This window comes from Anabrus simplex, chromosome X, assembly GCF_040414725.1.
Source record: "Anabrus simplex isolate iqAnaSimp1 chromosome X, ASM4041472v1, whole genome shotgun sequence".
Lineage (NCBI taxonomy): Eukaryota > Metazoa > Arthropoda > Insecta > Orthoptera > Tettigoniidae > Anabrus > Anabrus simplex.
Window position 1 is genome coordinate 168,952,711 of NC_090279.1, and position 13,302 is coordinate 168,966,012.

The 13,302-nt window shown below is 37.1% G+C and overlaps 1 protein-coding gene across 1 annotated transcript in view; it reads left to right on the forward strand.

Moving 5' to 3' along the window:
• The window catches only part of Cdc45 (cell division cycle protein 45), a 65,839-nt gene extending 54,823 nt beyond the window's left edge, over nt 1-11,016 (forward strand). Inside the window, exons 9-14 of the mRNA XM_068230508.1 lie at nt 70-274; nt 1,095-1,150; nt 1,234-1,372; nt 3,188-3,387; nt 5,725-5,801; nt 10,109-11,016. Coding sequence (XP_068086609.1) covers nt 70-274; nt 1,095-1,150; nt 1,234-1,372; nt 3,188-3,387; nt 5,725-5,801; nt 10,109-10,173 — 742 coding nt within the window. The 3' untranslated portion in view covers nt 10,174-11,016. The remainder of the gene's footprint in view (nt 1-69; nt 275-1,094; nt 1,151-1,233; nt 1,373-3,187; nt 3,388-5,724; nt 5,802-10,108) is intronic.
• The last annotated feature ends 2,286 nt before the right edge of the window (nt 11,017-13,302 follow it).

Sequence of the window (13,302 nt, forward strand, 5' to 3'; positions counted from 1 at the left end):
TGGATCGATTTTGTATACCGTGCTTATACTGTATCTTTTCTGCTCAGACAGTTACATGTTTTGTTCCAGACTTCCATTGGTGCAGAGCAGACAGAAGTTCAATGCCATGGACTTGATCCTTCGTCAGGAGTTCCATTCTAAGATGGAGAAAATGGGAGAAAAGTTCAACATGGATCGCATCACGTATGGCTCCTTCACACTGCAGTATGGCTACAGGGGACGATACTGTGCTTCTGATTTTGTGTATGCCATGTTGGCACTCCTAGAGTTTCCTGTAAGTGGTATAGATTTCATTTGATTTTTATTGTATAGTTTACTTATATTACTATATAATTTATTAATTTTAGAACTGACTCAATTCATTTTAAAGCACCAATCTCGCTTCTGTAAAGGAAGATTGTTACAACAAATCTTTTTTTTCTTCTGATGTCTCCATGGCCTCGAGCAAATACAATACCACCTAATCTCTCTTCTTCTTTTTTTTTTTTATCGTCCTTTTATTTTTGGTTAATCTCCGTGTCATCATGGAGTTGCTGTATCACTGCCCCCTACAGCGACAAGGTTGCGGACAAAATGTCAAATTAATTGGGAACTAAGATAATAAAAATAAAGCAATATTTACAAATTACACAAAAACAACATGCTCAAAGTGTCCAAAAATTTTAGGTTGTTTGACCAAGTACTGACAACATTACTTTCTGTGATACTAGCCACATTTCCATTTACAGTCAGTTTTGTGCTATCATGAAATGATGTAGAAAATCAGCACCCAAAATACCTTTGCTTACTTTAGCTATGATAAAAAACTTTGATTTATTTCTAATTATTAAAGTACCTCAGTAAAAACTCTAGCTCGAACTCTCCAGATCACATGTTTGTCTGAGAATTTCTTGACTTTTTTTTTCTATTGTAATTTGTATTTCCCTCTTATCTTCCTTGATTTCTGTAACCCATCTAATGTTGCTCTTATTGTTCCATAATTTTTCTGTAATTCTCATTATTATTATTATTATTATTATTATTATTATTATTATTATTATTATTATTATTATTATACGTTGAAAAATTAATTGTAATTTATTATTTGTTGTCAGCTGCAAGACAAGTCATCAGCAGACTGCTTCATGGATGCTATGGACTGTTTATCACGGTAAATCAGGACACTCTTCATGGTCCATATATTTAATCTGATTTAAACCATTCTGTTACAAATTGTGTTGTTTTTATTCCTAGGTTGAAGAAAGATGTGCTAGAGGATGGAATTGAGAAGGCAAAGAAAATGCTAGTTTGTGTCTTCAGACAAGTACAGTCATTGTTGGAGATGCGACAAGTTATATCAGCTGGTCCTTTTGTCTATGTTATTCTTCAAGAGGTCAGTTGTGTTGACTAATGGTTCACTTAGTGAATACTTGCATGTGATTGAGCAAGAAGAACAAAATATGGTGAAACCTCGTCAGTGCGTTCCTTATAAACATGTTTTCCCGCTTAGCACGTCGTAAATTCGAAGTCCCGATTCTCATTGTATTAAATTTATATAAAAACACCTCGCTTACTGTGTCACGAATTTTTGCTATTAGCGCTTAGTATGATCACATTTTTTTCTAGCCCTGAAAATGTTAGTCATCCCTTGTGAAAGAAATGTGATTTCTAACTTGGGTCAAGAGCCGTCACCACAATTACCACAGTTGCCTTTATGGAAAAAGGCCTTGAATTCCTGAACTTCACAGGATAATTTGCACCTTTGGAGAGCAATGCTTTGGTCTCAGGAATGTTCAGTCTTGCTTGTTAGTTAGCAACGAGATTGCTGAATAACACAGTAAGTTTATTTGTACTTGTATTTCTCATTCCATTTAGAAGTAGGAAATTTATTTTTTCTTAAGGGCTACAGTGAAATGTAGCGAATATTTGTCGCATGATGCGGTACTGTAGCCTATATCTGGATTAGGAACATAATAGTGTGAAGCTGACCAGCAGGGTGCGTATTTGTCTTGTTACAGCATAGTTATGGTTATGGAAAGGGTTATGAAATTCTTTACTAATGAAGACAAAATTAAAATCTGTTAGAAAATGCACCGGCATCTGCATCTTTTAAGCGCACAAGGGTCACGATTGTGAAACTTGCACCGTCGCGTTTCGACTCGTATCATTTGAGTTAGTTGAAGTTTTATTTAGCCAGATTCAGAATGGTGGCCGAAGTAATTCCTCGCAGTTGCACATGGTCGAGTATAACCTCCAATTCATTGTCTAAGAGTGTGACCAGAAAACCTTTAATTACCCACTGGTCTGAAATAAAAGGCTTCTACTAACATTTGTTTTAGAAAGAGTGTGATCTGCAATAAAACTTTGAAATTTTTATTGGCCACTGTGCACACGTTTTCATATTTGTTTGGTATTTTTTGCACCTCTTGATACTGGTAGATATAGTTTTCACCGTACCCACGTATACATGACGTAAAATGCCCTCATGTCGGAAGAAATCTTATTTCGTGTTTCCATATCACTGTTGGATAGTTTTTAATCTATATTTGGTAGAACGTTTTCTTCGCTTAACACTTTCTTCTTTGTACCCAGCAGGAACGTCTTAACAAGGTTTTACTGTACTTACATGTGACGGAATAGGAAGATCCAGAGATATCAGATATTGATGAAAGCCATACTGTTAGGTGGTAGCTTAGGAGCTTATAGAAAGCAAAAATGTGAGGGGAAAGAAAGCAGAGAGACAAGGACAAAATCTACATCTGAAGATGGGGAGATGGTTCTTCTCCTTTTGTGTTTTCATGTTTGTCTTTGTTTCTGTTGCCTTTTCTTCTGACATTGACCTGTCATTTCATTTATCCTCTTACGTGTTTCTTTCATGTTCCTCTCCACAGATCTCCAAAATTACCATGTTATGTCATGAGGAAAAAGACAAAAAGAAAACTGTATTTGGAGTGATTGATAACAGATCTTTGGATAATTGATGTTCATATTGTTGACGCTCTGCTGTATTTAAAAAAAAAAGAACTACATCACTATTCAAAGATTTAGCGCTTGGATGTTGGTTTTTAAATATTATTCCTTTCTGGTTATGGTATCACTTCGTATGTCGTTCTGTGTTACCGTCGTTTGGCATAGTCTGTGTCTATCTGTTGATTTTCAAGCGTGCAGGTTGTTTGACATTATTAACGAAGACTGTATTTGTTGACAGGGAGCACTGGATGTTCACTACTTCTCCCATCCACACTGCCTCTACCTTCTTGCACAGTTTGCGCTGGGAGCTTACGTTACTGCCGCCAGAAATAAAAAAGCCCCAAGCCAACCTCTCATCGCCTCGGCTCCTATGGACGTCGAACTCGGCACGTGTCTCGTCATCGGTATCCCTCCTGTTGCGGATGAATCGAATAACAAGTAAGTCAAAATTTCCTTGCTATATTTTCTATACAGCCTAATTTTTTATCCCATCAAGGAAGAGGAGAATTATTTTCTCCTTCCCGGTCTTTTTCCCAATTTTCCTGGGATCGACATTTGTGTGGATTTGGTCGAGTTTTATGGCTGGATACCCTTCCTGATGCCATCCCTACGCTGAGGGTTGAACAAGGCAGGGAATGGTTTTAGCCGATAAATTGTCTTGGCCACGTTGGGGTCTTTATATTCCTCTTCCATGTGGTCTAATATAAGTATCGCTTTTTCATCTGAGAGGGACCAAATGCAGGATCAGCCTTTTATAAATGAGTTAGAAAATAATGTAACTGAGTAACGTTTCTCTTGCAGTTGAATAAACTGGGTGGGAAAGAAAATAACGTGTATGTCTGTCTGAGTAGTGCATTAGCCTTGGCAACTATATACTGTATTGTTGATTGTTAAGGTGTCCAAGCCTTCTGGTCTGACGCTGTGGTTAGCTGGTTCAAGACCTTTTGGTGGAAAACCTTTTCACCATCAGAATGTTAGCCACTAGAGTAGGAGAGGTTGTGGTGTGCAATTTCTAATCACTGGATTGCGTGCCAAAAGCCTGGGTTAAATTCCAAACCTCTTTGCTGTGTTCGTATATAGTGAGGGCATGTGACCCTGATAATGGCATTCGTCTGTCAGATGGAGAGGTTAAGCCTTGGGCAGACACCTTGAAGTTATTCAATAGGAGTATGCTATGTACTGTCGTCATGTTTCACCCTCTCCCTACCTCATTATCAGGCATGCATCAGGCCTCTCTAGAGGCCACATAACATCAATCAATTGTTGTTATTTATAATAACTAGCGATAACATTTTATATCAGTCTAACAGTCTGTTTCATAAATTTAAAATTTATTCCATAATGGAATATTTTTCAGTTTTACACTGACATCAGAGAAGTGCGAACCACAGTTTCATTTAAAAGAGCAGTAAAAGGTACATCAGGATACGGGGAATTTTGCATTTCTGGTCTTTTGTTGATCGTGCTATTACAATATATTATTTATAAATATTGTTATCAATGTAAGTTTGTATATCTCAGTGGGGTGGAATTTTTTTTCTTAACACATTGCTGTCCGGCCCATCTGACGTATAACTGGCCCCTGTGGCCGGAAGGTTTTGGCAGAGACATGGAGTTATTACAGGGTATCATAATTTAATAATTTTAAGTTCATTCACAGTTATCTGTCCACTTTAAAGTTTTTGGTGAGATTTTATATTTCGGTTCATTCTGGTATTGATATCTGTTTGATTCCTCCACCATATATGCCAACAAATCATTACAAATGAACAACTTGACATCACAACTTATATTTTCAGGTTCACTCGGCGAAATGTTAATGCCAGGCGTCCACGAGAAAGACTCCAAAAACAGTATAATATCCTGTTAGGCCACTCACTGCCAGAAATAGGGAGAATATTATCAACAGTACTTACATCTAGACCATCTTTGCTATCTGAAGCATCAGGTCATTGCTCACATGGTGCAATAAACGTGTCATTCAACGCATCACTTCCACATAAATGCATGACACTAGCACTAGAATTATCATTAGACAATTCATCTTCACTCTCCTCACAATCACGGGAAACATATGACAAATTATCAGCGTATAATTCATGTATAATATCACCAGGAGTCAGTCCACTGTTTTTGTTTACCGGGGCTGCCATTTTTGTTTACTAGCATTGATGGATACACGGAAGATATTCGAAGACAAAAACAAATGCAACTGACGCACTAAAACGGGCAAAACCAGTACTAAAAGAAGCGTAGTTTTTCTACCATTTAGGCACATCAACGATAATCTCCAAATAGTTAGATGGCATCAGAAGACAGACTTGCACAAACACGTATTTATACGTGATCGGCTGCAGAGCACCGTGCTTGGAAACATGTATTGATACGTGAGCGGACAGCATTGTGTTAAGGTATTTTGATTGTGTTAAAGTAACTGTGCTTTGTTTAGTCTTAATTGCAATGGTATTAATAACGATTCTAATGTACAATAATTGGTTCAGTCTAACAGAAGGCCTAATAGCCTTAACTACATCAATGAAGACATCTATCATCTCACTCAAGGGGAAGGAACAGGATGCGCATTTGTAATCGTCAAGTATTTTGTTTGCTCCAGAATATAAAATTGCTTAGTAGTGTTCATAAAATGCTTTTCTACCTTTTGTGTAATGATTTATTAACATTTTTTAATTTTCTTTCTTTTGTAATTGTATAATAGACCTGATTTGTGTTTTGTTACTGAGATTGCAAAATAAGTATTTAATTTTTTTTTTTCAGTTTCTTTGGAAAGGCTTTTGAGCAGGCAGCTGAAAAGATTAACGCTCGAATGAACATGGATTACTTCGACACATCCAGTAAGTAAATCTGTAACATAATCTGGTTGAATCTTGAGTAATACAGATGTACAAACTCTCCCGATTTAGGCGGGAGACTCCCGCTTTTTCATCGTTCTTCCCGATCTCCCGATCGCCAGGACCGTTCCTCCGAATTTTGGAGCAGTTTCAGTAATTTTCGTATTATTTTAAACTCCCGCAAGTTTTCTTGTTCTATTGATGTATGGCTGAGTATGGCTGGTCGAAAGTAGTTCTAAGAAGCACAACTGGATGGCAGTATGGGGCATGATGGCCAATCATGTGCTCCTCTGTAGTCTATAATACAGTCAAATACTCAAATAGTTTAATAATAGGAAGTGAAAGTCGCAAGTGAGTAACCTAACCTCAGAAGTATCATGCCGAAGATGTCTACCCGGGGCAGGACCTGCACAAGTGCTTCTGTTACGTCACGTAGTAGTGTTTCTTGGTTTTATGTCTTAATGTTTCTTTTTGCCAAAATGTCAAAAAAGAAATATGATGCAGTGTTTAAAAGCGCTTGTAGGGAAGATTTTACGTGTTTCAGTGAATCCAGGAAGGGACCAACGTTCACATTCTGTACCTATGTAGGTGTATTTCGCGCATGGCACGAAGTGCGATATACTCAAATATGTACAAACGAAAAAAACATAAGGAGAGTGTCCACTGTGTAGAAAGAAACCAGAAACTGAACTTTTCATGTCAAAAACAAAATGGAAATCCTGTGATGAATTCAGAGGCTTTATGTACGTCCTTTATCATAGAACTTAACCTGCCTGTAAATTGTGCCGACCACGCGGGGCGTTTGTTTCGCAAAATGTTTCCTGATTCGGAAATGGTTAAATGATATGGGTGTGCTAGAACAAAACAGCAGCTATCATTACAGAAATGTGCACGGAAGAAAGGGCAAAAAACGTATCACATTTGCAGGTGAATGCATTTCTGTTGCTACTGATGGTAGCAATAAAAGTGACTTGAAAATATATACCATTGTTGTAACATTTTTTTAGTCCTGAACTCAATGAAATTCCATGTTGTCTACTCTCTGTGCCTAATTTAGAAGGGGATGCTACTGGAGCTAACATTTCCAATCTTTTGTTCTCAACTTTTCAGGAATTCCGTATTCCATTTAAAAAAACGGCTGATAATGCTCCGGTAATGGTAGGATTAAAGAATGGTGTAGCAGGACGTTTGGAGCAGGAAAATAGTAACACAATCATTGTAGTCAGTTCTTTTCACGTAATTAATCTTTCTGCAGAGAAGGGTGTGGCGTACTTGCCTGTAAATGTAGATGAAAGTATAATTGATATATTTTATTATCTGGAAAGGAATGCAAAGAGGAGAGAAAAGTTCAGAGAATTTCAGACTTCACATAACAGGGAGATCAGGAAAATTCTGAAGCATGTTCTTACTCGATCGTTATCACTAAGAAGATGCGTATATAGGATTTTGCTGCATTGGGACCCTTGGGTTACTTTATTCAGGAGTGAAATTGTAAGGATGCTCAGATGGGAACTTTGAAGACGTACAAAATTCCTAAGCACAGTCTAGGTGCAGATGTCCTGTTTGCCTGAAAAGATGAAGCATTGTCATAACATATCACCACACTCCACAGTTAAAAGGAAAACCCAGTCATCATTTCCACCCAAAAAAATGAATGAAACTACTGATAACACTAAGAGCCATGCTTTGTCACGTGAAGAACGACTGTTCATGTTCCTTTTATCAATTTACATCAATCTTTTTGCCCTTTTCTCTCAAGTTTTATGGATATGTTTGAGAATCCAAATGTAACTCTTCAATCAAGTATGACACACATAAACTTATTAAAGTCAATTTTGGACGAACTATTGAAGAGTGTTATGGCAAGGTTTGTGAAACCACACATTGTTAAAAGCCCCTCCTCTCTCCTTTGTAGATGATCATACTCCAGCAAATCAAAAGGATGAACACTTTGAAATTTGAAGAAAAGTGCATATTCTAAGTCTGTTAGAAAGTGTTTGCCTTCATCATGTGACTACATGGCACACAAATTTCCATTCAAATATTTGAGTTTTAATTAACACAGAAGTTGCAAATATTTCTGCTATAAGTAAAGCATCATTTTCTAGCCTTAGATTTTTCATTAACAAGTTTCCAAACATTCTGACAAGTGAAATGGAACATTTAGATAAAGAAACTGATATTCTGCACTCCCAGTTCTGTAACTTTTAGCCCGAAGAGCCAGACCAGGCAAAAGGAAGAATTAATGTTCAGTGGACATTGGTAGGTCAGATGAAATCAGCTGATGGTGTACTTAAATATGACAGACTCTCTAAGGTAATGCTTGCTATTTTATTAGTTCCACATAACAATGCAGAATGTGATAGGATTTTTAGCAGAGACTGAAAGAGAAAAATGCAGTTCAGATCCTTGCTGTCTGACCAAACTTTGGAGAAACTTTTAACCTTAAAATCAGTTCACCAAGGCAAGTGCTTTGAGAAAATATTTAGTTGAGTTTCTGAAGAGGGCTAAGTCAGCTACAGGTGTGTTGAACAACAATTAGTTGTAATGTGTACAACATGTTGAAGGATGAGAAATCACATGTTCCTAAAGGTCAGGTATGTCCAGTAATTAGTAGTCACATTAAATAATGAAATATATATATGTAGGCCAAATAGAGTTGTTAATTTATTGAATTGGTGCATGTTCCACCATCAGTGATGTGTCGTAATATGTCGAGATTCGCTGCCAAATTTCTTCTGATTTTTAACCTTTGAAAGTTGGCATGTCTGGTAATGGTATGGAGAAGAAATTCTTATAGTGGAAAATATTGTAATAAGTTTACTAGAGTTTATTCCATATATTCCTATTAATATTAGTCAGTTATGTACTTGACATGAAAAGTAATATGCCATTAGCCCAAAATTATCTGTCAAAACATTCATCATTTTATTTTATTTATTCGTATATTTGAGAATATGTGACCAATTCAGAGAATTATGTTTAGCCTAGTAGAAGAAAGGAAAATGGTTATGCAAGAGTAATCGATATTCATCCGAAAAACTTAAGGTAACAAAATTTAAATGCGTATCCTTTAATTGAAACTTTGAGATAAGTTAATGTCTGATATTGAAACTGTGGTACCAGGCTGTATGGAAATAAATAGACAAGGGATTTTAAAAGTGAAAACCATTTCTGAGATGCTGATCAAATCTCAGTTATGTTGGTTTGGTCATGTTGTGAGAAGATCCGAAGACCACATGGCACGGAGTATTGTAGTTATCCCTATAGGAAACAGGAAAACTTGGTAGACTCTTGACTTTGTTGGGGTCCTTGAGCAGCAAAAACTACAAAAGGCGCACCTTACTACCCGGGTGACTCAGAACCGTGATACCAGAAAATTGCATCCAGGATAGCCGACCAAAGGTGGTGGTGGTGGTGGTGATTATTGTTTTAAGAGGAAGTACAACTGGGCAAAACACTAATCAGAGAGAAAAATAGAAGGGTTCCGACACTTGGAAAAATGAAGGTATCGGCCAAAGGAAGACAAGGGCACGAAGGGCGTGAAAATGAGACTCCCTAGGCCTCCATACGTAATACCGGCAGGGTCGGAAAAGAACAAGAGTTGACCAAAGAGAGGTCGGATAGGATAGATGAAAGTGAGGAGCCAGGACTCAGCTAAGGGCCCCGTGGTCGCCAACCCACGCTCCAAAGTTCAGAACCCTGGGGCCCCTTTTAGTCACCTCTTACGACAGGCAGGGGATACCGTGGGTGTTATTTTACTGCCCCCACCCACAGGGAGATAGCCGACCAAAATGGTAAAAGATTAAGAAGGAAAAAAAGCCTTGTTTTACTATTTTCTCAATCTCCTCCATTTCCCTTTTCTGGTCTTCTGTGTCAGGTTGTGAATCAAGGGCCTCGACAGTTTTCTATCTCTCCACCATTCCAATATTTCTTCTACTTTTACTCCTCCCTTCTCTATACTCTCCTTCACTGTATCCGCCCACCTTTTCCTGGGCCTTCTCCGTTGTATTCCTCCTACTTTTTTCTCACTTTGTAACTCCATCCTCTTCCATTCTCGTCATGTGTCCATACCATTTCAGGACTATGAATTCTAAAATTTATGAGAAAATTCTCTTTTCTAACTTTAAGATATTGAATGACTGTGAATATTGTGATTGCTTATGAAAATAGCATTAGAATATCAGGGACGATTAGTGCAGTCCTATGCATATCGTCGTTTTCAATATTTTTTTGAAGAATTTTGTTCAGTCAGTTTTCCTTTATTAGGGAAAACCCTCTAAAATTCTGTCTTGTCTTTTCTGTTTCAGTTGTGCAGCTGAAGACTGAAGACCGAACTAAATTTTTAGATGCATTAACGTCATTACTTAGCTAATATAGTTTAATGTAGCTGGCTACAGAGCATATTTAGTTATAATATAGAGGACAACTCCTTGCACCAAACCCCCAGTGAGTACTACCAAAGTTATGTTTTAAATGCAATATAACGTGTTCCTTGGTTCCTCTCATCAGTGGTCGTAATGACGTTCGAGCTAGTCAAAAGCATAAGCCATAATTTAGAGAGGAAAGATAGGAACGAAACGCACGGTATGAGAAAATGATCAAAACGTTAGGTGTAGCCTAATACAAGAAATACAGGAGAGGAAAATCTGCAATTTATCAAAACAAATTAACACTTACACCATTCCAGATTTTTATGTATTGAAATCCATATTTAGGATTCTTGTTTGTTGTGATAGTTTTTTTTTTTTTTTAAAGTCTTGTTTACTTATGAGGGGAAACTCATTTCCTTGTTTATAGCATGTGCTTCCACTTCTTAATTGATCGATTGCAACATTGCTAAGTGTGGAAACATACGTTTCAGGGGTTGTGTAAAACAGCAACTGTTATTGTCAAAGGGAAAGTAGTAAATTGACAAGGAACTGTTAGACATGCACACATCATAAAAGACAAATGGAGGGAAACCTGGTTAGCGCATTTTTGTACAGACTGAAAACGTGACACATTGATGAAAATGTGCTAAATAAAATGGTAACAAATGCAGTGCAATTGTGATTCGAATTGAACAGTAAAAGAATTATGGTAATTAACAACAAGAAATAAAGCGTGCTTGTAATGGGTATCATTGAAGAACAAGGAAATGTTGTAAAAACTGGTTTATCTGTAATTCAAGGGGAATATTTTGAACAACAACATTTAACTCAGGACTATTTATAGTTAAATTTGTCCTTAAAAAAAAAAAAAAAAAAAAAAAAAAAATTACCCTTATAATGGACGGCCACAGCTAAGGGGTCACAGATTTCTTTCAAACTTTGGGAGGTTTATCTATTAAAGTTAAAAACTTTTTTACCACCTATTCAATACAAAAATAATGCACTCAATTATTTATAAAATATTCATGAGGTACATTGGTTAATAGGACATGTTTCATTCGTCTTTGCGAACATCATCAGCTATAAATATACAAAGCTTAAGGTCAGGGCCCTGAGTTTATTTAAATGGTTAAAAATGGTGTTATGTTGAAAGAATGGTAAAGTTGTGATAAAAGTGGTTGTATAGTATTAAAATTAGACTGTAACATATTATACAGATTAACATCAAGGATTTTTCATAAAGTACAAAGAATATTAATAATCTGAAAAGTAAAAACAATCATAAAGGTTATTAAAATAGGAAAGATGTAATAGTAGACATTAAAAGGATTAAAAAGAACTTCGATGTTTGAAGCGTGGATTAATTGTAGAATTGTTGGGTATAAACTTGAAGTTTGAAATCTCAACAACAGCTCACGTACTCTGGCGGCAGCTGCTTGGCGCTCTGGCTCTGGCGATAGGCAGGTGTAGCCTGGGAACTCCGCGGAGAGACTCGCACTGAAGCTTCCCATTAAATGCACCCAGAGCTGTTATTTGAATGCGCGGGCTTGCTAGAACTGATGGCGTGTTAACATGAATGATGCATTTAATGTCGGGACGAGCTGCATGGATAGCAGAGTGTAACATGAATCCGGCAACATTCACACCAAAATTTGTGGTCCCTGGCTCGACAATGCCACCTTGCATATCAATCTTCACTAAACTTGAAGCAGTGATTTCATGATACAAAATTCCAAAGGGATTAACTTGGAAATGCTTATGGTCTTGATATTATCTGGCAGTTATATGGTTGTACACTCCCTGAGTGGATAATATGAGTTATGCATCGCAAGGCTGTGGATAATGTTCAAACCGTGTGGTTCCCATCAATGATATCTGTGGCGTTGAAAGCATGGGATATGCAAAGGGGGAGAAAATTCAGATGTAAATTGGCTGCCGTCTATAGGTTGATGGACTTTTATGGCTGGACTCAGGGAGTGTACAACCATATAACTGCCAGATTAAATCAAGACCATAAGCATTTCCAAGTTAATCTCTTTGGAATTTTGTATCATGAAATCACTGCTTCAAGTTTAGTGAAGATTGATATGGAAGGTGGCATTGTCGAGCCAGGGACCACAAATTTTGGTGTGAATGTTGCCGGATTCATGTTACACTCTGCTATCCATGCAGCTCGTCCCGACATTAAATGCATCATTCATGTTAACACGCCATCAGTTCTAGCAAGCCCGCACATTCAAATCGCAGCTCTGGGTGCATTTAATGGGAAGCTTCAGTGCGAGTCTCTCCGCGGAGTTCCCAGGCCACACCTGCCAATCTCCAGAGCCAGAGCGCCAAGCAGCTGCCGCCAGAGTACGTGAGCTGTTGTTGAGATTTCAAACTTCAAGTTTAAACCCAACAACTCTACAATTAATCCACGCTTCAAACATCGAAGTTCTTTTTAATGTCTACCATTACACCTTTTCTATTTTAATAACCTTTATGATAGTTTTTACTTTTCAGATTATTAATATTCTTTGTACTTTATGAAAAATCCTTGATGTTAATCTGTATAATATGTTACAGTCTAATTTTAATACTATACAACCACTTTTATCACAACTTTACCATTCTTTCAACATAACGACATTTTTAACCATTTAAATAAACTCAGGGCCCTGACCTTAAGCTTTGTATATTTATAGCTGATGATGTTCGCAAAGACGAATGAAACATGTCCTATTAACCAATGTACCTCATGAATATTTTATAAATAATTGAGTGCATTATTTTTGTATTGAATAGGTGGAAAAAAAAGAAGTTTTTAACTTTAATACATTATCTTCAAAACGGTCTAATTATGAGATTTATCACATGTAGGTTTATCTATGTCCGAAATAATCAGGCATGTGTCCGAGTGCGTACCATTGCCTCTAATTTAACAAGAAAATTGCCCTTTAAATTTAACCTGTTGGTAATTTGCAGGTCAGTAACTGTAGCACTGCTGGTTTAGTGTTCAGTGTTCATGAGTTGTTCTTCTTCTCCCTGTTTCTTTTATCTTTGTCCATAGGTGAGTTTAATGACAACGTTTTTGTTTTTTCATTACTGCCCCTAAAGTGTATGGAAAGTGGATGAAAATGACAAATTAACCT